The sequence below is a fragment of the Vulpes lagopus genome, chromosome 2, assembly GCF_018345385.1.
Source record: "Vulpes lagopus strain Blue_001 chromosome 2, ASM1834538v1, whole genome shotgun sequence".
In the NCBI taxonomy this organism is placed as follows: domain Eukaryota; kingdom Metazoa; phylum Chordata; class Mammalia; order Carnivora; family Canidae; genus Vulpes; species Vulpes lagopus.
The window spans coordinates 73308880-73332444 of record NC_054825.1 but is presented as its reverse complement, the minus strand read 5'-3'; the positions used below and the strand labels follow the sequence as shown (position 1 = coordinate 73332444).

Below are 23565 nucleotides of genomic sequence, written 5' to 3'. Positions count from 1 at the left end.
GCGCCCAGCTAAGCGGAGACCTCAGGTCCCTGCCTTCCAAGTCTGACAGTCCTTTTGGAGTCTCTCCCTGTGTTGCCACCTGAGGGCGCCCGGAGCTGGGTCTGAGGGTGCCGCCAGCACTGCTGTTGTTGTTATCATTAGTATAATTAATAAGCAAGCACTGATGGGGCCAAGTGGAGGAAGAGGCAGGCCCCTGCTGCTCGGGAGAATCCCTGGAAAGATCCAGTGAGGCTTCAGGAAACAGGGGGCTGAGTAGCCTGTTCCTCTTCCCTATGCAGGACTTCTAGGAAGGGCCCTCTGGAGTGGGCTCCGGGGGACAGGTAGCCCCAAAGGCCCAGGGAGAGCGCTTGGTAGGCTGCGTTTGGAACCAGCTCTGCATCTGCCTGACAGGATGTCTTTGGGCACCGCCACCCTCATGATTACTGGTTGTAGGGCAGGCCAAGCTCTGAGGCAATTATTCATTAATTTAACAGGCATCTGTCTGTTCATTTATGGAATGCCTACTGTGTGCAAGGTGGTCTGCTAATAATAGCTACATGTTTTATTGGATACTGTGAGGACACAGCCAACTTTCACACCATGTCCTAGGGGATGGGGGCAGGGAGGGTAGAAGCAGAGGAAGCAGCTAGTAAGAATGACAGCCCCAAAAGATATGGGCAATGGGGCTTTGGCCTATCAGTGGGGATGTCAGATATAAAACCTGAGGATTAGCAAAAAGATCTTGGAAAACTCGAGACCAAGCCCCAAGATCCTGGAGATCTTGGGTGGGAAATGGAGCACGAATATGGGAAATTTCGGGGAAAGGCTCAAGAAAGAGGCAGGAAGGGGTGTTAGTAGGTCCTGTGTGGGGAGCCTTGAGTCACGATTTCGGGGGCCCTGACTGGTGGGGAATTTAGGGGATTGAGATGCTTTCTGTCCTGAGACGGGGGACGGGATTGTGGCATCACACCCTGGACAAAAGTTGGGGTGGGTAGAGGCTCTAGCGAGGTTGGACGGCAGGATCTGGGGTGCTGGGTTTGAAAGGATGCTGGAGTGTGTTTCGGGGATGGAGGGGCGTGGCTGGGTGCGCCCCCGGGCCCGGCCCGGCCGATCCTCGGCCCGGAGGAAGCCCGCCGGGGGTGCCGCGGCGCTGGGGGAGGCCCGCGGCGGGGTCTGCGCTCGGAGCGCGCGGCCCGAGGCTCCGCGGGGGGGCGGTACGAGCTCAGGCTTGCGGGCGGGCGGGCGGGCTGGGGAGGAGGCGGCGGCTCGGAGAACATGAATCAGCGGCGGCGGCGGCGGCGACGGCGGCGACGGCCGGGGAAGGAGCGCGGTGGCCCAGCGGCGGCCCCGGGGACCGCGCGCTGCTGACGGCCGCCGCCGCGACTCGCAGCGGGCGCGGGTCTCGGAGGCGCGGGCCCGGCACCGCCCCGGGCCGGCCCCCGCCCCCCCGCGGCCCTCCTCCGCCGTCCCTCCTCCTCCTCCCGCCCTCCTCCCCCTCCCTCCTCCCTCGTCGCTCGCGGGCCGGGCCCGGCATGGTGCGGCGTCGCCGCCGATGGCGCTGAGGCGGAGCATGGGGCGGCCGGGGCTCCCGCCGCTGCCGCTGCCGCTGCCGCTGCTGCCGCCGCCGCCGCCGCCGCCGCCGCCGCTGCTGCTGCTGGCGGGTCTGGCCGCTGTGCTGCTCGCGGAGCCCGCGGCCGCAGGTAGGGGTTGGTCGGCAGGCGGCGGACCCCGGGGGGCTGCGGAGGGGCGCGGCCGGGTGGGCGCCAGGGACCGCGGCGGAGCGAGCCCCGGGCCTGGGCGGCCCGGAGACGTGGGTGGGGGGGACCCACGCTGCAAGGCCGAGGCTGGGGGCTGGGGGCTGGGGGAGGGGGCGCCGCGCCGTGTCCGCTGCGGGTCCACGGCAGGGGCCCCACCCCCAACTTTCTCGCGTCCGGGGCTCTTCTGGCGGGGTGGAAGGGAAAGGAGTGGGGCCGCGGCTGAGTGGTCAGGGGGGCTGTTCCGGACTGCATTTTCCCGCCTCGACGTGTCTAGTTGTTTGCTCTCCCCTCGCAGTCCTGGGGACCCCATTCAGCCCTCCCTACACATGAAAGTCCCGCTCGGAAACCACAGGGGCTGGACTGAGCACCAAGAGGCATACCTCCACCATTTAGGTACAAGGGCTGTGAGGGCGCCCAGTCACAGAAAACATCTGGACAGACTCTAGTTCCTGTACCCGCTCAGAGCTCCCTGAAACGGAGAACGTTGGAGAGGATGGGTTGGAGCGAGGTTGCTGGTCTTTGTGGGGGGCAGCCTTGTGTTCCCACATGGCCCCTGAGGCATTTGCCCATTGTAGGAGTGCTCCTCGCAGCACCCTGCATCTCCAAGTTCACACTACAACCCTCTGGGACTGTTGGGTGTGTATGGGGTGTGAGGTTATCCCTCTGTGCCCTGTGACTGGCCCTGTGACACAGGCTAAAAGCAGCAGCCACAGAGCTGGCACCTTGTTTTGAGACTACTCCCTGCCATATGAGATTCTTAGGGAAGGAAAAGAGTGACAAGTATTTACAAGCTGAAAGGTGTGTATCTCAGGATCAGAGAGAGCCCAGGAATTTGCCTAGAGTCACACAGCAAAGGGCAGGGAGAAGCAGGACTGGATTCAACTATTTGGATAGTTCACCTGCCCCTCTGCTTAAAAACATGCCAGGAGACTAGGAGGTGTGTGTGTGTGTGTGTGTGTGTGTGTGTGTGTGTGTGTCCGTCCATGCAGAGGATAGTGTTCTGCAAGGTGGCTCCTGCTGGTGTGACAATAGCTCAGGGGTCTTGGGCTTCTGTTCAGGGCCCCTCTCCTCTCTTCTATCTCCTACCTCCCTAGCACCCGCCCCTGCACACATTCAGGTATTAATAGAGCGGGTGGCTGCCAGGAAGGCTGCCATGTGTTTGATCTGACGTGGTTCTGCAGCCATATGTTCTCCACTTCAGGGGAGCACCCCCTCCTTCTCTTCCTCAGCCTCGTTTCATTTGCCAGGGTGGGGTGCAAGGGGGTGCCAGCAACAGCTTGAAGTCTGGCCAGACACCTAGAGAGGCAGGGAGCTGGCCGCCTGTTGCACTCCATGGGTGCAGCAGTCATTCTTAAGGCAGTACCTGCCCCAGGTGGATGAGAGGGCCCCATCTTTTTAGCTTGGCCTGCCTTCCTTTTGATGGTTGGGCTTGAACTTCACATCACCCAGTCGGGAGGCATGGGGAAGAGGGCACTTTCATAGAGCTGGGGGAAACTTGGCAGTGGCAGAAATGGTGCCTGGATAGCTTGTCTTTTTTCGTCCCCCAGCCAAGGCCCCAGCCACCTTCTCTCCCTCCCACGTCCAACCTCTGCTTTCTTGACCATTAGTTGAGAATAAGCTCTGCGAGCCAGACACTAGGTTCTGGAAGAGGAGGGGGGATATTTCCAGAGGCAGGGTCCCTGTCAAGCAGGCTGACACCTTCTCCTTCCCACCTCTTAGGCCTGAAGCTCATGGGAGCCCCAGTGAAGCTGACTGTGTCTCAGGGGCAGCCGGTGAAGCTCAACTGCAGTGTGGAGGGAATGGAGGAGCCTGAGATACAGTGGGTGAAGGACGGGGCTGTGGTCCAGAGTGTGGATCAGGTGTACATCCCAGTCAGTGAGCAGCACTGGATTGGCTTCCTCAGGTGCAGGGCCAGGGGGGAGGGTGTGGCATGCCAGCCTGGGGGCACGTTGTGCTTTCTCCTTGGGGCTCGGGAGCTGGGGGCAATGCGGATGCCCAGAAGTCTGGGGTTTTTTATTTGGCAACCTATGGAAACTTCCAGAAGTGGGGGTAGGCTGAACCCACTGAGTCAGCCCAGCACAGCGCCCCCCCTGCCAACCCTGGGAGGCGAGCCTGGTATCCTGTTTCTACAGCCTGAAGTCAGTGGAGCGCTCTGATGCAGGCCGGTACTGGTGCCAGGTGGAGGATGGGGGTGAAACGGAGACCTCCCAACCAGTATGGCTCACAGTAGAAGGTGAGGAAGCAGAGATACAGGTGGGCATGTTGGCCTGGAGCAGGTGCTGTCTGCTAGTGACCACACCTCTGCAGAAGAAAAAGCTCAGTGGAAGCTGGGCTGCCCCATTGCCCTCTGGGCCCTGATTGCACCAGGCTCCAGGCCTACCCCAGACAATGGGAGACCTTACTCATTGGAGTCTGGGTATTTCACAGCCAAGGGGACAATAAGAACCCAGAACCCATGGTGCAGTCCATTCCAGTTGTTTGAGCAGCAAACCTCAAGCACCCATCTGGGGCTGGACCCAGTCCTGCCAAGTGGCCAGGCCAGGAGGGGGAGGGGTGAGGGAGGGGAGGAAGGATCCGCAGCTGCGGGAGCTCAGAGCTGTTCAGCCCAGGAAAACAAAGTGACTAAGAAAGTAACAAAGGGCCCTGAACAAGGATCTGGGGCTTGCCAGCAGAACTCTGCTAAAGCTTCCGCCCACTCCCCCTCCCTTTGTGACCCTCCCCCCAGCTCCCCATCGTCTCCCTCCTCCCCTGCTCTGAGAAGGGCTGTCAGCAAGTCTGGGAAGAGAGAATCTACTATGCCCAAGGGGACAGCATAAAGGATATTTCTAAGGTACCCAAAGAAGAGAAGCTTCCCCCTCAAGCTAGATGCCTGTTCTGCAGTTGACTCAATCATAAGGGCTTTAGGACCTCTGCACGGAGGGCTGCAAATGGTAGCAAACTTGTGGTTTGGGTAGTTGGAAACAGAGGTGGCAAGGCTCATTCCCCACCTCCCTTTCTCCCCAGGTGTGCCATTTTTCACTGTGGAGCCAAAAGATCTGGCAGTGCCACCCAATGCCCCTTTCCAACTGTCTTGTGAGGCCGTGGGTCCCCCTGAACCTGTTACCATTGTGTGGTGGAGAGGAGGCACAAAGGTTGGGGGACCCGCTCCCTCTCCTTCTGTTTTAAATGTAACAGGTGAGGAGCCTCAGGAGGGGGCTTTGAGTAGGGGTGGTGAGGCTGGCAGAGTGCAAATCTATGCACATTGCCCAAGGATGCTATTGGTGGTGGCCAGAGCACACCCCGGTGCCTGGCTAGGTGAGCTGCACCATTACTAAGCTCATTAGTCAGGTGTACCAGGCTGTCCAGGTGGACTGATTCATAGTGATCCTGCTGGGTGTGCTTGAGGCCTCCAGAGCCTCCTTCCATCCTTCACAGTAGTCCAGGCCTCGTGCACAGCTGGCCCTGGGAGATGAGTCGTGTGAAACCAGGGGCACCCATTTCCCCCACCCCTCCCAAGGGAAGGAGCCAGGAACCAGCCCACGCAGAGCTAGGAGGAGTGTCTGGCAGACTTGCCTAGAAGACAAGAGTCTAGGGCTGCAGAGTGGGGAATGGCAGGGAGAAAGAAAGCAGGGAGGGCGGTGGTGTGCAGCACAAAGAAACAAGAACCTCCTCTCCTAATGGGCCTTTCCAGAAATTTCTAGACATTTTCTCAAATGACTATATTTATCCATACCTCCGCACAGTTAGACCCAAAGCAGCAACGCCTGCACACCCACCTGGACTCCAAGATCCTTAGGCACATACTGAGGCTTGTGAGGCTCACTTATCTGTGAAATAAAGCTAATGTTCCTGGTCGAGGTTTGACCTGACCAAAAAAGTTGGGAGACTGAAGCTTGGTCTCACGTACTGGAAGGGGGGAGGGATAAGTTCTGACGTGCCAAGTTCCCCAACAATATAAATCTTGAAAAGAGATGGGCTGCCCGGCCTGTTCAGGAAGTGCTGGGTTGGAGCTGATTAGAGGGAAGGTTCGGTTCAGTTCTCTCCAGATGTGCGTGGTTGAGACCCTCCGGCAGCCAGCCTGATAATAAGCACTCACTGACCTCCTACTCCACACACCACACTGTGCTAGGCACTACGGGGGAACGAGGGAAACAAAAAAAAAATAGAAGCCGTCAGTCCAGCCCCCAAGGAATTAGTGTAATTGGGGAGACAAGACACATGCTTAAGGAGCTGAGAACTACTGCAAGGCAGAGAATCTGCAAATACAACAATGATGCAGCGTAGAGCAAACAGAGAAGGGCTCGGGAATGTACAATAGAGGAGTGAACAGCGGAGGGAGGCAGCTTTGTGCTATCTGTGGGAGGTGGAATTGAGGCAGGGGGAGTAGTACAGCATTTCTCAAGTGCTCACTGTGTGCCATGCACTCTATGTGTGTTATATCATTCACTTCTCCCAATGCTCCCAGTCTGGGAGACGAGAGGGCAGAGCGCCAGCACTGGGGTTTATAGCCAGGCTCATTAGATTCCAAAGTCTCCGTTCGTTCCAACATACCCACTGTCTAGCCCCTTCCTCTGGCTGGAGAGACTTCTAGGATCTTCAAAGCCAGAGCCTACATAACCCCCCTTCCCGGGGTCCCAGACTGAATGGGAGTTGCTGCTTGGGGGGCGCTGACTGAGGTTTTCTGGCGTCAGGGGTGACCCAGAGCACCGAGTTCTCCTGTGAAGCTCACAACCTTAAAGGCCTGGCCTCTTCTCGCCCTGCCACTGTTCGCCTTCAAGGTAGGAAGACTGGCAGGGGGGAGGGAGGGTGAGTGAGGCAGGGGAGCTTTCAGCCCACTGTCCAGCAGTGGGTGAAGTTAAAATCATTGGGTGCTCCAGCTTCCCGCAGCCCTGCTGGGACCCAAGAGATAAAGGGTTAATTGGCAGAGCTCCATCCCTAGTGAGAGCACCTGAGACCCTGCCATGGCTGAGATGAGAATAGAAACCTGACGTCACAGCAGATTTCCCATCACGAAGCAGAGTCCTTAGGAGGGAGGGAGAGAGAGGGAGGGAGTAGAGAGAGAGAGAGAGTGCGCGAGAGCAAGAGGGAGAGGGAGCCAGCAGGAGATGGTCAAGGCTCATAGGCTCATGCCCAACCTTGCTTCTGCCAGTCCCTGAGGAGGGAATGGAGCTGGGGAATACAGCCTGGCAGGATGATAGTGGAGATCCAAAGGGCTGGCGTGCACACGGGGAGGGAGAGAGCCAGTGTGTGGAGGAATGGGTTGTGGCCGGAGAGACTGCCTCTCATTTGTATCTCCCGAGGCCAAGGTTCTGTGCCCCCACCACACCCACTATCTTATCCCATTCCTCAGTCAGACAGAGCCCCTGATTCAGAGAGAGGCGACCTCTCTCTGAAGCCCACACTCCCTGGTATGGGCAACCATCCCCTACTGGTTTCTTGGCTCATATATTACTGTGGTCCTGGGAGGGCTGAGTGGCCATTGTCAGGATGGGGGGAAGCCTGAACCCTAGGGAGGGACTCAAGGCTTGACTCCCATGCCTTCTGCGTCCTCCTATCCTCCCAGGGCACTGACTCTTACTCCCTGTCCACAGCACTGCCTGCAGCCCCCTTCAACATTACAGTGACAAAGCTCTCCAGCAGCAACGCTAGTGTGGCCTGGATGCCAGGTGCTGATGGCCGGGCCCTGCTCCAATCCTGTACTGTCCAGGTAGGGAGAGGAAGGACAGGCTATCCTGGCCGTGTTCATTCTGTAGCTGCCTCAGTGGCACTTTGTTCACAGCAGTATCACATTTACCTGTGCTTGTCCATGGGGCTTGGTCACCAGCTCTCTTCACGTGTTGCTCCCTTATCGGGAACAGCCCAGCCCGCAGCCTCTCATCATAGGGTGCTCTGGCAACCAAGTGACTTGGCAAATTGGTTCAACCCGTACATTCTTCAGGCTGGAAAGCAGATCACTAGAGCAGATTTGGGATGCCTGGAAGAGTTTTTCTCATGTCGGCAAAACCCCGAACCTTTGATTTAGCTGATCCCTTGTACCCTTGCGCCGCACCCCCTGACTCATGCATGCCAAAGAGAACAAGGGGGTTGGAAGGGGTTCTAAGTCCCAGCGAGGGGAAAACCTGGGTAAGGTAATATCAAAAACAAAAGGCAATGCAGCCTTATTTATTTTCATCTGTTTACTCAAAGGTATTAATGAGCACCTTTGAAACTGCTCTGGGCAGTTCCCCCAGGCAGGAGAGGCCCCTTCTCTGGGCTGTACCATTTAGAGGGCCCCACTCTGGCCTTCCTTTGGCTGTATCCCTTGCCCCTGGGCAAGGAATCCGTAGAGACCAGGGGATATGCCTATGCCCCTCTAGATCCTGAGGACATGTCCCACCCCTTGAGAAACTGAGACTTTGCACTGGTGTGTAGTTACAGTAAATGGTAACTATTCTACCAAGCACAAAAAGGTATGAGTTTTCTGGAGTAGTTGGGAAAATCTCTGACAGAAGAAGTGGTATTTACACTGAGTCTTAAAAGATGAGCTGGACTTTGCTAGGAAGAACTGGTGATTCCAAGCAAGGGAACAGCATTTGCAATGGCATGGAGGTGTGGAAGCTGGTGTGTTATTGGAGTGGAGGCCAGTGGGAGGGAGTGGGTTGCAAGTTCTTGCTGATAGGCTTAGAGGAGGCATTAAGTCAAGATCCACCCCCCCCTTCTTGGCCCCCTGCTCCTGCCCATGCCTGTCCTATCTTCCGTCTCCCTCCTCTCCATCATTACTTTACTGCCCTTCTGTAGGTGACACAAGCACCAGGAGGCTGGGAGGTCCTGGCTGTTGTGGTCCCCGTGCCACCTTTTACCTGCCTGCTCCGGGACCTGGCACCTGCCACCAACTACAGCCTCAGGGTGCGCTGTGCCAACGCCTTGGGGCCTTCTCCATATGCTGACTGGGTACCCTTTCGGACAAAGGGTCTAGGTAAGGGGCTTACAGAGCAGAGTGGCTGGGCGGGGCCTGAGTAGGGAAGAGGCCATGTTGGCTCCAGTTCTGAATGAAGTTGCTTGAGAGAGAGGCTACTGGAAAGGGAGGTTCCTGCCTCATTCAGCAAACAGTTTCTGCTGCATACCTATGAACTAGATGAATCCAGCCACTTCTGAGGCAGCTTTAGTTCTAGAGGGTGGAGTAGGTATGCAAATTAGAAAAGATTAGATAATTCGGTGTTGAAGAGTGCCCCCAGGGTGGTCCAGGCATACCCCCATAAAGAGATTGAGGTCTGAATGAAGGAATGGGCCACATTGGGTGGAGGGGAGATCACTGCAGAAGAGGGCACAACAAGTGCAAAGATCCTGTCGCAGGAACTTGGAGTTCTCTTAGCAATTGCAAAAATGCTAGTGGGGCTAATGAGGGGGAAGTGGTGAAGGATGCTGCTGAGGCAGTAACCGAGAGCAGCCCTAGCAGGGTGCTATGGGTCCTACCATTGCTCACCCTCCTCCAGAGGACTATAGGTGAGAGCAGTCAGAACTCACTGGCAGGCTCTAACCCACACCTGTAGCTCTCTGAGCTGTGTAGGTTTTGGGAGCTGGTTTCAAAGGCTAGCATGGGATAGTGAGAGTGGGAAGGGCAGGGCTCTTAGTGGCCTTCTGTCTTCGGGTACAGCCCCAGCCATCGCTCCCCAGAACCTCCATGCCATCCGCACAGACTCAGGCCTCATCCTGGAGTGGGAAGAAGTGATCCCCGAGGGACCTTTGGAAGGCCCCCTGGGACCCTACAAACTGTCCTGGGTTCAAGACAACGGAACCCAGGTAAGGGGCACCCACATAAGGGGAGATAAGTCTGTACCCTCCAGGTGTACTAGAGTCAGCTCTCCTGACTCTAAGACCTTTTTTTTTTTTTTTTTCTAAGATCTTTAGAGCTTCAGAAAGGCTGTCCTTGGTGGGCTGGGCCTCCCACCACCCCAGGGAGTCCACTTTTCCCATCTTCCCCTGCAGGCTTCCCTCCTTATTGGGTTGTGTCTCCTGTTTGGTTTGCATCTGATGGCCACTTTGTTTGTAAAGCAGGAAGCACATTCCTGCACAAACTGGAGGAGGGCCCAAACTGGGGGAGGGAGGGCACCGATAAGGCTGTCTTATTCCCAGCCTAGTTTCCTCCCATCCCCCCTCCACTCGCTGCACTGAGCTCTGTTTGTGTTCCCGGGAGGCCTCTGCAGGCTGGAACAGGAATGTGATGACTCCCAGCAGGTTGTGATCTTGAGGTTCCTGAACCCACAGTGTCCCTTGCCTCCTAGTTAGACCTTTTGCTGCATTCAGGTCCTACTTGGAGGCCTTTTCTTCAGTCTCAAATGTGGGATGGGGGCTTTTCCTGGCTGCAGGGTGAGCTGACGGTGGATGGGACCAGGGCCAACTTGACAGGCTGGGATCCTCAGAAGGACCTGACTGTGCGTGTATGCATCTCCAATGCAGTTGGCTGTGGGCCCTGGAGTCAGCCACTGGTGGTCTCTTCTCATGACCATGCAGGTGAGGCCTGTAGGGGAAGGGAACAGGGTATCAAGGCTTTCAAGGACAATCTAGATTGATGAAAGGAGCTTGGCAGCACCTTTGCTCCTAATAGACCCAAAGACTCAGCAGTTGAAGCCAGGGTTGGTATTTGAACTATATGGAATTCTCCACCCCCTGCCCCAGAACCAGCATTGAAATCTCTGGTCAAGTTGTAGGTTCCAACAGCTAGGGACTGTCTCTGACAGGGTAGGAACTCTTGGAACTTCCTTTGGAGCTTCTTTCCACTCGGGACCTTTATTGACTTGAAGAACCTCTTGACCAGGCCAGATGGCTGCCATTGGAAAGTTCTAAAGGGACTCCTTGATGTCAGCCTAGCTCATGCCACTGCCCCTGTCTCCCATAGGCCAGCAGGGCCCTCCCCACAGCCGCACATCTTGGGTGCCTGTAGTCCTGGGTGTCCTGACAGCCCTGGTGACAGCCGCTGCCTTGGCCCTCATCCTGCTTCGAAAGAGGCGGAAGGAGACACGGTTCGGGTAAGGGGATAAGGACATGGAGGGAGAGGCAAGTGGTGACTGAACATGTTGGAGCTGACTCCAAGTCCTGGGTTTCCCCTTAGGCAAGCCTTTGACAGTGTCATGGCCCGGGGGGAGCCAGCCGTTCACTTCCGGGCAGCCCGGTCCTTCAATCGGGAGAGGCCTGAGCGCATCGAGGCCACATGTGAGTGTGAGGAATTGTAGGAAAAATGGACTGTCTTCATACCCCTGTCTGTATTCTTTTTGCTAGCTCAATAATTTGACCAGTGTGTCCAAACATTGATGAGTCCTGAGCACACAGTAGTAGAAAAGGCATAGACCTATCATTGTGGAGGTTGCCATCCTAGCTGTGGGAGAGCCAAACTAAGCTCATGTCTGCCCTGAGGGTGGAACCTGGGGTGCGAGTCAGTAGACAGAGAGGCCCCTCTTCTTTCTCAACACTCTTCTCACCACAGTGGACAGCTTGGGCATCAGCGATGAACTCAAGGACAAATTGGAGGATGTGCTCATCCCCGAGCAGCAGTTCACCCTGGGCCGGATGTTGGGCAAAGGTGTGTGGGGCTGCATGGGGATTGGCAGGAGTGGAGTTTGTCTTTGATTGCTCCTGTCACTTTGGGGGTGTGGGTTTGGGGAAGCTCCTATAGACAGGAAATGCTTGTAGACTCCTGGATGTGGGATGTTTGAGGGGAATGATGGCTGGGGAGGAGGAAGGCTGGAGAGCACTCCCACTCTATTTCCTTTGGCTGCAGATAAGGGAGCCTCCTGCAGTGGCCCCAGAGTGTAGTGATTTAGGTCCCCGTGGAGGGTCATCTTGGAGAAAAGGGGGTGGGGGCGGTAGGGTAAAGGGCCTCACCATCATTTTAATCGGTTCCTAGGAGAGTTTGGTTCAGTGCGGGAGGCCCAGCTGAAGCAGGAGGATGGCTCCTTTGTGAAAGTGGCCGTCAAGATGCTGAAAGGTGAGTGGAAAATAGTAGACATGGGGTGAGGAGTGGAAGGGGTGACTGATCTGGAAGCAGGCTCTCCTGGGACCCTAGACTTTCCAAGAAGAATTAGCACTAACTAGGATGCCACATGTGCCATGTGAATAAGTCAAAAGCATAAGCCCACACACGTTTGCACCCTAGCCTTTGCTTCCAGCCATCAGCAGTGATTGGGGCTCACTCCGGGTGATTAAAGCTTTGGTTGCTGGAGACGCTGGTCTTTCCAAACCAAAGGGAAGACCATTAGCAAGTGGAGAAATTGTTGGATAGTCCCACTCCATGGGAGTTTCTCCTGTGGCCAGAGTGTTTCCTGACAGTCCAGAAAGGACAAGGCCTTGGAGTCTTGGGTTAGAATTGGGGGCACATCTCCCTTATTCCCTCCCTCCCTCCTTTTCTTCCAGCTGACATCATTGCTTCAAGCGACATTGAAGAGTTTCTCAGGGAAGCAGCTTGCATGAAGGAATTTGACCACCCACATGTGGCCAAGCTTGTTGGTGAGCCCCTTCCTAGAGGAGGGAGATAGACAATAGGGCTGAAATTGTGCTCCCCCAAGGTGGGAGGGGAGCCTGTAGGAGAGAAGTTTGGACTTAACTGGAGAGTAAGCAGAGAGCCACAGAGCAAGGAGGGTCCTGGCTGAAATCTGGTCTGACTCCAGGTAAGGTGCATAGTGTGCAGGCTCTGTACCAAGAGTCTATACTTGAAGACTGCTCGTGTGAGCAGAGGAGGGGACAAATAGATGCTACAGAGATCTGGGGGCAGCCAAATCTTAAGTATCACCAGCCCATTGTGAACTTCCAGGAAAAGAGGTAGCAGAGCCAGGGCTAGAGTTAGGACCTAGCAGGTTGGGGACTGGTGCAGACACCCAAGCAGTCTCTTGACTGTTATGTACCTTGCTCCTGACTCTCCCTTGTTCCCAGGGGTGAGCCTCCGTAGCAGGGCCAAAGGCCGCCTCCCCATCCCCATGGTCATCTTGCCCTTCATGAAGCATGGAGACCTGCATGCCTTCCTCCTTGCCTCCCGGATTGGAGAGAACCCCTTTGTGAGTGCCTGGGGTGTAATGGCCAGGAGTTGGAAAGGGACAGAGACCCTGGGAGAGAGGTTGGTTTGGTGGGCAGGGATCATTAAGCTGGTTAAGAAGAGGCAGGCTGGGTTTGACCCTTTTTTATGTCAGAAGGCTTCCTTCACCCTCCCAAAGCCCTGCTGGGAATTTTAGTGTGGGCAAGGGCCCATTCTGGAAGAAGAGACCTTTGGATCCCCACACTAGGAGTGTCTTAACACTCTCTCAGATCTGCCAAAGCCTCTTAACCTTGGGAAGCCCCTTTGTGCCCCTCCTTTCAGTAATTCCAAGCACAGTCTTCAGGCTTTCTGGCCAGGGAACCCCATCTATCCAGCCCTGCCTGGGTGGGCAGATCCAGCCTGAGCTTGCCCTGTCTGCCCCCCAGGACCTGCCCCTGCAGACCCTGGTCCGGTTCATGGTGGACATTGCCTGTGGCATGGAGTACCTGAGCTCCCGGAACTTTATCCACCGAGACCTGGCTGCTCGGAATTGCATGTATGAATTCTGGAGGACTTGGGTGGGACGGAGCAGGTGGTAACAGTCGGACTAGCTAATGGTCAGCTCTCATCAGGGATAGCATGTGCTATGCGTGGGGACAGCTGGGGAGCAAAGACGCCTTGGTCTTCGTAAGGCTGCCAGCATGGGGGAAGGCTGACTCCATCCCTCACCACCCCTCACAGGCTGGCAGAAGACATGACAGTGTGTGTAGCTGACTTTGGGCTCTCCCGGAAGATCTATAGTGGGGACTACTACCGCCAGGGCTGTGCCTCCAAGTTGCCTGTCAAGTGGCTAGCCCTGGAGAGCCTGGCTGACAACCTGTATACCGTGCACAGTGACGTGGTGAGCAGGGTGGCACAGGGAGGCTTGGTGGGAATGCAAGTGTGGCCTAATGCATGGGAGGCCCTTTAGGATCCTCAGGGATCTTGCCAGGTCTCTTCTTTGGTTTTTGGCTGCCCCCTCATGAGACCTCTGAGCCCTAAGATGTGCCTGGTGCTTGTGTTAGGGTTCTGGCCAGCTCAGGAAAACCTAATGACGTCTCCCCTTCCACCTTGCCTCTGTTCCAGTGGGCCTTCGGGGTGACCATGTGGGAGATCATGACTCGTGGGCAGACGCCATATGCTGGCATTGAGAACGCTGAGATTTACAACTACCTCATCGGCGGGAACCGCCTGAAACAGCCTCCAGAGTGTATAGAAGATGTGTGAGTGCCCAGGGAAGGGGATCCGGGGAGGAGAGAGGAATCTGGGGCTTCGGGTACTGGCTGCCACCACAGCTGCTGGTCCAGTGGGAGCTTAGAACCTCAACTGGACCTTGTGTTTCTTGGTGGAAATGTCCTTGTGTTTAGAGGGAAGGCCAGCCTCCACCCCAAACTGCCTCTCCATCTTGCCACCTCCCTGTTTGCTTTCTCTACCACTTTCTCATCCAGTATTTCTTGTTCCACCTTTTCTTACACTCCATTTTCTCCAGCTTCCAGGGAGAACCGGGAACCCTGAGGGCAGAAGGTACAGGTTGAGCAATGGTGCCTCCTCCCCACCCCTGCTCCTTCTCAGTCCCAACTAGTCTAAGAAAACCTCCTAGGCCTAGATCCTCCCTCCCCCTCAGAGAGGGCTGCACCAGGGCAAAAAAAACAAAAACAAAAACAGAAACTGCTGCTCCATCGCATTCCTCCCTAGACAGGGAGGGGGCGTCGCTGCAGGTAGATGGTGGCTTCCTCTTGAGGGAGTGGGAAGATCTAACATCCCGGGGAGGGGGAACTGCTTTCTTTCCTTTCTGCATGCCTGGAGCCTTTGGGAGTGGGGTAGGGTGGATATCCCCCCTGCACAGGGGAGTGTCAGTGAACCCCTCGTGACTGGAAGACTGGAAGACTGTGTTACTAGCATTAGCTGGGTACTTTACAGGCTTTCTTTCAGGTAATCCCTCTCAAACCCTGTAAGGAAAAGACTATCATTATCGCCATTTTGTAGATGAGGAACTGAGATTAAAGAGGTTAAGTAACATGGCCAAGGTCACACAACTATTAAGTAGATGAGTTGGGATGTGAACCTAGAGCCCTGTGATTTTATAAGATGTGCCTCTGGATGCCGCCGCCAAATGTAATTTATCTCTTCTAGTGTGGTCTCCCACCCTGTGCAAGCCAGAGTTTCCTGAGGCCCTGGAGGACCTCTTCACTAGTACCAGGGGAAAGGAGTCCACAGTGATCCAGGGCAGGAGGGAAGGAATCTATTCCCTACTTCTTGCTGTGGGGTTGAACCACCAGAGGTCCAAGAACGTGGACAGACAGAGGAAGGCCCGGCCTGCATGGTGGGGTCCTCTTTCTCTAGGGCAGTGGGTTTGAAGGGCCCTGAACCTGGACTGTGGGTGAGAGGGAAATCTGAGTGCCAGAGCCAGGCCCTACCCCTCCTACTCATGCAGCACAGCTCAGGGCATGGCAGGGGCAGGAGCTCAGGCCACCCTATCACTGTAGCCTGCCTGGGCATCTGGAGCTGCAGAGGCTCTGCTGGGCAGTGGGACCAGGCCCCGGCTTAGTTTCCTCCCAGGCCAGAGCTAGTGTTGTCAATAGGGCGGGCGCTGGCCTCCTACCAGGCCGCTTGGTGGACAGGCGCCAGTTGGCTCCTAGCACAGCCTTGACAATGTATCCCAGCCTGGCCACATATCCATGGCCTTGGACTTCGATGTCTGGCACCATTCCTCCCATCACTAGGGGCTCCTGTCAGAAGGGGCTAGTGTGTGGGAGAGTGTTTGGGTCTTCTGTTGTGGGCACATTAGAGTCAGCATTTGCTCTGATTGCATCTGGTCTCAACCCCTTTACATTAGTTTTTTTTTTTTCCTTAAGTCTGAGAAACCTGAGGCATTCCCAGGGAACTGGGATAAGACCTCAGGGAATCTGTAAGGCTCCTGAAAGTGTATATAAAAGGTGTTCCTTCCTGGGGGGAGAGGGCTGGAAGCTTTTCTAGATTCAAAGGTGTCTGTGAACAATGAAGATTTAAGTCAGGCCTGAGTGCGTGAGGATTTAGGACAAAGGGCGGCTGTTCAAATGCTTCTATTTAAATAACACTGACTCCTGCTGTGTTCCTCAAGACAAAAACACTCCTAGTACCCAACACAGCCCAGGAAGGACTCTGGAGAGCCAGCTCCACCATCACTTTCTACCTTGGTGACCTTAGTCAAGGTTCTTAACCTCTCTGGGCCTCAGTTTCCAAATCGATAAAATAGGCATCATTTCTTTCATAGGGTTGCTGTGAGAAATAAATATACGTAAAACACTTAGAAGAGTGCCTGATACGTAGTAAGTCCTATATATGGGTGTGTTAAAGAAAAGTGTTCAAAATCCTGGTTCTTAGATTTTTTTATTTATTAATGAGTGACAGAGAGAGAGAGAGAGAGAGGCAGAGACACAGGCAGAGGGAGAAGTAGGCTTCCCGCAAGGAGCCCAATGTGGGACTCGATCCCAGATCCTGGGATCGCACCCCGAGCTGAAGGCAGACACTCAACCGCTGAGCCACCCAGGCGTCCCAGAATCCTGGTTCTTTCAAAATCCTCAGCTTCCCCTTCTGGCTCTTCACTGAGACCTCCCCTCACCTTTCTCTCTGCCCAGGTATGAGCTCATGTACCAGTGCTGGAGTGCCGACCCCAAGCAGCGCCCGAGTTTTACATGCCTACGGATGGAGCTGGAGAGCATCCTGGGCCACCTGTCTGTGCTGTCCACCAGCCAGGACCCCTTGTACATCAACCTGGAGAGAGCTGAGGAGCCTGCCGAGGGAGGCCACCTGGAGCTGCCTGGCGGGGACCAGGCCAGCAGCAGGGCTGGGGATGGCAATGGTGGGGGGGCAGTGGGGGCCACCCCCAGTGACTATCGGTACATCCTCAGCCCTGGGGGGCTAGCGGAGCGGCCCAGGCAGGAGGAGCAGCAGCCAGAAAGCCCTGTCGGTGAGGCCCAGAGGCTGCTGCTGCTGCAGCAAGGGCTACTGCCCCACAGTAGCTGTTAGCCCACGGGCAGAGGGCGTCTGGGGCCATGCTGCTGGCTGACAAAGCCCTGTCTGACCCCAGCCCAGGCAGCACGGTGTGGAGGCTCCTGTGGTAGTCCTCCCAAGCTGCACTGGAAGCCTGGACTGACCAAATGGCCCAATCCCAGTTCTTCCTGTGGCCACTCTGGCCTGCCTGGCATCAGTTCAGGCTTGGGCTGGGTGGAGGTGGGCCAGGCCTGGTTGTTTAAACCCAGGCAGCTGGCTGGAGGGGGTGGTTATGTTTCCATGGTTACCATGGGTGTGGAGAGGAGTTGGGGGAGGGTAGAACCAGCCCTGTGGGCCCCTACTCTCTGGCTGAGCTGCCCCTGCTGCTTTAGTGCATGCATTGAGGTGTCTCTGACTGGGGGGCCTAACCCTGCCCATGCTTGGGGTTTAAGTGCCCAGGTTTGCTCCTCCTCACAAAGAGATGCCCTTGTATTATTCCCCTTTTGGTGAGGGTTGGTAAGGGGTTGATACAGTAAGGTCCCAAGTGCTGTGGTATAAGGCAGTGGGGCACTGTCTGGTCTGAACGGTTGTCCGCTTCCTGAAGGCCCACCGCGCCTAGGCCAGGAGTCAAGTGTAGCTGACCAGGTCACAGCAAGGCATGCTGAATTTCTGCAGGCTACCATTTGCCCAACCTCTAAAGGCAGTGCACCCAGCCTGGCAAGAGGAAGGGGTACTGTAGGCCCTGCCCAGGAACACGTGAGGCCAGAGAGGAGTCCAGGAGCCCCTCTTTACGCCCTCCCACAGTCTGTCTGAGCATGCTACCAAATCCCAAAATATCCTAACACTAACAAAGGCAGCTGTGTCTGAGCTCAATCTTTCCACGCAGCTTAGTCCCAATTTTCCCTCTCACTGGAGACCCTCTTCTGTCCCAAGTCTCCAGAGACAGAGAGAAAATAGGCCTGATGGCTGGCGTGGATGAGGGGGAGTTCCTGGAGTCCAGACCCCAGCCCTGGCTAGGGGAGCCCCCCGGGATTGCATGGGGCAGGCCCCTGCTGTTAGGGATATTTCCAAGCTGTTAGAAGCTGTTTAAAAACAGAAATAAAATTGAGAACTAAAGACCAAAGGCTTTGTCTCTTAACTGTTTACTTTTTTCCAGATCACGAAAATGAAGCATCTCTGCATAGAGAAAAATCTGGAAAGACATATGCCAAAATGTTAACAGCTGTTAACTTTACATGATGTGAGTTAAGAGGACTTGTTTTTCCTTCGTGCCTTCCAAGTGTTCTGCATTGAGCACAAAATGCTTTTGTAATTAGGAGCAGACCCCAAAGAATGTTATCACATTAAAGATAATACATAGCCATTGTACAATTATTAAAATGTAGGGAATCATTTTTTAAAGTACCAAGTACCTATATTCCTACCACCGACAGATAAGTGCTCTTGACCTTTTGAAAATGTAAATGTTTTTAAAAAGTTCTTTGGAATAAGGACAAAGACTGCTTTGGCTGTCTTTTACCCCTCTATCACATTTTCCTTCTATCATTGGGTGTGAAGACTTTGTTCTCACCTTTACACCATTGCTGGGAGCCAACAGGGAGCTCTGGGAAGAAATGGCAAAGAGAATGGTGGGCCTCTTAAGCATTAGAAATAAGAGCTTGGGGCGCCAGTTAAGCGTCTGGTCTGCCTTCTGTCAGGTCTTGATCCCAGCATCCTTGGAATTAAGCCCTGCATTGGGCTCCCTCCACAGTAGGGAGTCTGCCTCTCCCACTACCTCTTCCTCTTTCTCTCTTTCTCAAATAAATAAAATCTGGAAGGAAGGAAGGAAGAAAAGAAAGAAAGAAAAGAAACGAAACCTGAAGTTTGCTTCCAAGTATTTCCACCTGAAAATTTTAGTTTAGAAGCTTTGAGAGCAAGTTCATGGGAACATCTAGCAGGAGTCATGAGAACCTGGCTCCTCTCTGTGGAGGGGTGTGGGAACACAGGGAGGGACATAGGTATTGCCCTGCTGGCTGAGGGCAATGGAATGGGGCGGGTGCTTCTGAAAGCAAATATCCTGAAAAACCTGTTGCTGGTATTACAGATTCTGGTTCCCACGTGGATTGTAAGACCAGAGTTCACTTCCTGGGAAGTGGCTTTCAGAATGTTTCCTGCTATGATTAGCTTTAACTGCAGGTAATGATTATCTGCAAGGTAGTGTCTGGGAATTACTGATTGAGAAGAGATTTACTCTCAAATAATTGTCTACCATTAATGGGCTCCTCTTATGTGTCAGGCACTGTGCCAAGCACTTCATATATATTATCTCACGTAATACAGAGAGTACTCCTATAAGATGGGAATATAATTATCATCCTCTGGTAGGACAGAAATGAAGGGTAGGTAACTTGTCCAAGGTTATGTAGCTAATGAATGGTCAATTCAGACTTGAAACCTACTAAGCCAGAGAGTAGAGCCTGTGCTCTTTCTCTCCCCACCATTCCAGAGAGCATCCTGAAGCAGCTGTCATGGTCGTGTTATCTTTTGGGTGAAGGCAGTTAGTAGTAGGCACCTTTTAAAATGTACAGGAGGCCCCTGGGTGGCTCTATTGGTTAAGTGTCTGACTCCTGATCTCAGCTCAGGTCTTGATCTCGGGGTCGTGGGTTCAAGCCCTGCATTGGGCTCTATATTGGGCATGGAGCCTGCTTCAAAAAAAAAAAAATAAGAACAGGAATTCTGGTGTGTGTGTGTGTGTGTGTGTGTGTGTGTGTGACAAAGTAGTTAGGTGGGAGTTACCTACCAGTAATTAAATCTAAGTAAATAATTTTCTCAGCTCAGTCTCTCTTCCCCAAGCATCCTGACTCCTCCATGGTCAAGGATTTGAGGTAGATGATAATAGTGGAGTTTTTGAAAACCTTTTTTTAAAGTATAGGACACACCCAAAAATGGCAATTGGAAGTGCACAGTCCTTAAAAACTTTCACAAACAGATCCAAATAACCAGGAACCAGATCAAGAGACAGTATTACCAGCACTCTAGAAGCAACCCTTTAGGCCCTGCCCCAGCCTCTGCCTTGTGTCTCCTGCCCAAAGATAATCTCTATCCTTACTTATAGCATCATGGATGAAAGTAGCTCTTTTTAAAGTTCACATAGAATCATATAGGCTGGATAATGATATGTCTGCTTTCTTGCATCCTGCAATATATTTTTCAGAATCATTTAACCATAGCAATTTTGAGAAGTGGCAGTCAAAAAAGAGAGACAAGAGTAGAACAGTGTTTCTCTGTTTTATGTTTTTGCTTTTTATTATGTGCCTAGGTCAGTGCCTCTCCTACCTGCAAGATCCTCCAGACAAATCACCTGAGAATCTTGTTAAAACGTAGACTCTGATTACATAGGCCTGGAGTGGGGCCTGAGATTCTGTATTCTAACAGGTTCTTAGGTGCTGCTGCTGCACTGGTCCACACTTTGGGATGCAAGCTCTGTGCTCCATCAGTAATTTGAAAGGGTGCAGCAAGTATTTGAAAAATCATTCAATGCCTCTAGTATATGATCATTCTAACAAAATAACTCTAATGGAAGAGATTGGAGCATTATTTCATGTCTACATCTTATAATATTTAATTACTTTTTCTTCATGTGTTTCTGATTGATGTTTTTCTACTCAAAAAATTAATTTATTGGGGTGCCTGTGTGGCTCAGTTGGTTAAGCATCTGACTCTTGATCTCAACCGAGGTCTTGATCTCAGGGTCTTGAGTTAAAGGTTTGCGCTGGGCTCCATGCTGGGTATGGAGCCTACTTTAAAATATAAAATAATTTATCTTTCAAAAAGATGTCAAATACCCATGGTAAAAAATTTTAAAAGTTTAGAAAGGTAGATGGTGAGGAGTGGGGAGGAAGGTAGACTGAAAATAAGTTACCTTGTCGCTGGCCCCTCAGTTTCTCTTTTCTAAAAGCAACCACTGGTACTGATTATGAAATTTTCAATAACCTATACACTTATTTTTCTTTTGCACATGTGGTAAGTTATTGTACAACTGTTCTGTGCCTTTGCTCTTTTTATTAACACTGTGTGGGGCACCTCGCTAGCCCAGTCGGTGTGGCGTGCAGCTGTTGACCTCAGGGTTGGGTGTTAAAGCCCCACGTTAGGTGTAGAGGTTAAAAATTATAAATCTTAAAAAAAAAAAAAAAAAGCAGTAAGTAAATAGCTAATGGTTATATTCTGGATATTCTAAGTGCTTTGGTATTTCATTTTTTTTAAAGATTTTATTTATTTATTCATGAGAGACACAGAGGGAGAGAGGGGCAGAGACACAGGCAGAGGGAGAAGCAGGCTCCATGCAGGGAGCCCTATGTGGGACTCAATCCCAGGTCTCCAGGATCACATCCCAGACTGAAGGCAGCGCTAAACCGCTGAGCCATCTGGGCTGCCTGCTTTTGGTATTTTAACTCTAATCTCCGCAACAACCTTGTGCAGTAGCATTATTGTTTCTATTTTATGGAAATAATTCATATCTAGGACATCCTTTAAAGCTTCTATATTATGAAGATTTTTTTCCCTAGCTGTACATCTGTATTTCTACTCTTCTGTGTAATGTGTCATAATTTAACAAGTTCCTTATTGATGGACATTTAGGTTGTTTCTAATACTTTGCTAATACAAATAGTGCTGCAGTGAATTTTTAAGCATATCATTCCATACTTGTAGGAATGTATCCATAGAAAAATTCCTAAAAGTTGCTGAAAGAATCTATATTTTAAATTAATATTGCCAAGTTGCCTTCCAGGGGTGAGTTTTGCCTATTTGGTGAGAATGGTATTTCATTATAATTGCAGTCTCCATTTCTCTTATTACAAGTGAGGCATCTTTTCATGTTTAAGAGCCATTTTGATCTTTACTGTGAACCGTTTGTCACATCCTTTTCTACTAAGTTGTCGGTCCCTTGTTACTAATTTGTAAGTGCTCATTTTATATAAAGAAAAGTACTCCTGTGTGATATATGGTGTAGATGATGTTTTTTGTTGTGGTTGTTTGTTTGAATGTGTCTGTGTATGAATGTTTATGTGTGTGGTTTCTAGGTTTTGTGTCATAGTTAAAAGGATTTCCTTACTCCAATAATATTTTTAGAAACCTCCATTTTCTTCTAGTGCTTCTAAAGTTTATTTTTCAGCGTTTCATTTTGAGTCCTCTAAGAGAAGTGAGATACGGATCCAAATTTTTTTTTTCCAGGTGGCTAACGATTGTCTCAACACCGTATATTGAACGATCTATATTTTCTGAACACTTCTTTAATAATCCATCTCCATGTATTTATATTACTTCTTTTGTCATATACTATGTTCACATGTGTATTTGGGTTTATTTCTAGGCTCTGTATCCCGTTTCCGTGCACCAGTACCACTACTACTACACTATGGTAGATGTGTGCTGCAGTCTTCCTACATGTTCCTCTTGCATTTTTTTGAAATGTTCACTTAAGATTTAAGGAACACCATCAAAGAGCGCAGCATGCCAGCAGTCTAATGAGGGAATGCGGGTCTCCCAAGGCTTTACAGAGTGATTTGTCCATGATGTCACCCACCAAGGAGGGGCACAATCAGGAGAACCTATGAATCTACCTAGTTCTGTATCTTTCCAATAACCCCAGAGTTGGAGCGTAGCTTCCAGACCTCTCCCAACCCAAGGCCAGGCCATACCCCTCTGACTATAAAGTCCCATCCCTCAGCACGGGGGGTGGGGGGTGGGGGGGTGGGGTGTGTAAATCTTCAGGGCTCTCATTCCCCTTTTGTAATTAATTAGTTGCAATTATCTACCCCGCCCCCCCATGTAAGTTGAGCGAGCACAGGATCTTGCCTGTTTTATTTATTGCAATGCCCATAGCACCTCAGCACCAAATCCTAACCTCAGTTTTCTAAAAATGGAAAGAATGGGAAAAATATTTCACGAATCCTTTTGAGGATTAACTAAAACAAAGTGTGCCCCTAAGAGGGCCTGGCGTGTAGCCAAGCTTCAGTAAATGCAAGGCACAATTTCTGACCTTTCCCCCAAAATTACTGTTTTTCCCTGGGGTAAAACAAAAGGGAGAAGCTATCTGTGCCCTCCCTAAGACAGAGAAGTGTGGAGGAAAACCGTGGATCACTAAAGGGGAGAAAGGGATTTCACAGTCGACCCTTGAGAACCCAAAGGCCCCAAGTCAGAGGGCCTAGGCTCAACTGCGCGGGAGGGGTCGCGCAGATGCCAGGTGGGCGTCCTGATACCCAGGTTCCGGCAAGGCGGGCTCAGGGCCCAGGCCTAGCGCGGCCGGACGAGGGACCGGACCCCTCGCAGGGTCACGTGCGGCCTCGCTCCGCCCCGGCCTCGCGGCGGCGGGCGGGGAAAGGCTCGGCCGGGGCGGCGGAACACAGGCGCCTTTGTGCGCGGCGCGGCGGGGCCGGCGGGGCCGGCGGGGCCGGCGGGGCCGCAGCTGCAGCCCCGCGGTGGGGCGCGCAGGCCGCGGGGAGGGGCCCGCGCGGCGGCTCCCGCCAGAGCTGTGCGAGGTCGGGCTCCTCCGGAGGCGGTTTCTCTCCGCAAGGCTCGGCGTGGCCGCGAGGAGTAGGAAAGGAACCGGGGAGCTCCAGTGGTTCCGCCCTGGGAGCTGAGGCTCTGCGGAACAAGGGCAGCACCCCGAGTTTGTCCAGCAAGAGCTGAGGAGCAGCGCGGACAGCGGGAGGGCCGAGGAGGGGGTGGCGGGAGCCACGGGGCGCTGCGAGGCCGGAACACGCTGTGCCTAGCCGGTGGCTGCAGCCGTGGGGGTGCCGCTTGGAAGCGCTGCAGATGCTGACCCGGCAAAACGGAGCTGAAGAGTCGCCGCAAATTGCTGAAGCCAAAAAGACACAA

The 23565-nt window shown here is 53.1% G+C and overlaps 1 protein-coding gene across 2 annotated transcripts; it reads left to right on the top strand.

Moving 5' to 3' along the window:
- Positions 1 to 1386: 1386 nt before the first annotated feature.
- Positions 1387 to 17823, top strand: TYRO3 (TYRO3 protein tyrosine kinase). Of its 2 annotated transcripts, XM_041745787.1 has the most exons (19): positions 1387 to 1679; positions 3456 to 3639; positions 3869 to 3969; positions 4740 to 4910; positions 6407 to 6493; positions 7307 to 7422; positions 8493 to 8670; positions 9349 to 9494; positions 10061 to 10205; positions 10591 to 10720; positions 10804 to 10904; positions 11176 to 11271; positions 11596 to 11676; positions 12102 to 12194; positions 12618 to 12739; positions 13143 to 13252; positions 13438 to 13597; positions 13822 to 13958; positions 16353 to 17823. In XM_041745787.1, the coding sequence occupies exons 1-19, from the start codon at positions 1532 to 1534 to the stop codon at positions 16741 to 16743; spliced, it is 2697 nt and encodes an 898-aa protein (XP_041601721.1). In that variant the 5' UTR covers positions 1387 to 1531; the 3' UTR covers positions 16744 to 17823. The 2 variants fall into 2 exon arrangements, with proteins under 2 accessions (XP_041601721.1, XP_041601722.1); XM_041745788.1 differs by lacking the exon at positions 4740 to 4910.
- The last annotated feature ends 5742 nt before the right edge of the window (positions 17824 to 23565 follow it).

Bases quoted from the DNA above. Each gene is read 5' to 3' on its own strand.
- TYRO3 (XM_041745787.1), top strand. From the start codon at position 1,532: ATGGCGCTGAGGCGGAGCATGGGGCGGCCGGGGCTCCCGCCGCTGCCG. The intron at 3,970-4,739 runs GTGAGGAAGCAG...CTTTCTCCCCAG, and splicing joins AGTATGGCTCACAGTAGAAG to GTGTGCCATTTTTCACTGTG. The intron at 7,423-8,492 runs GTAGGGAGAGGA...GCCCTTCTGTAG, and splicing joins TCCAATCCTGTACTGTCCAG to GTGACACAAGCACCAGGAGG.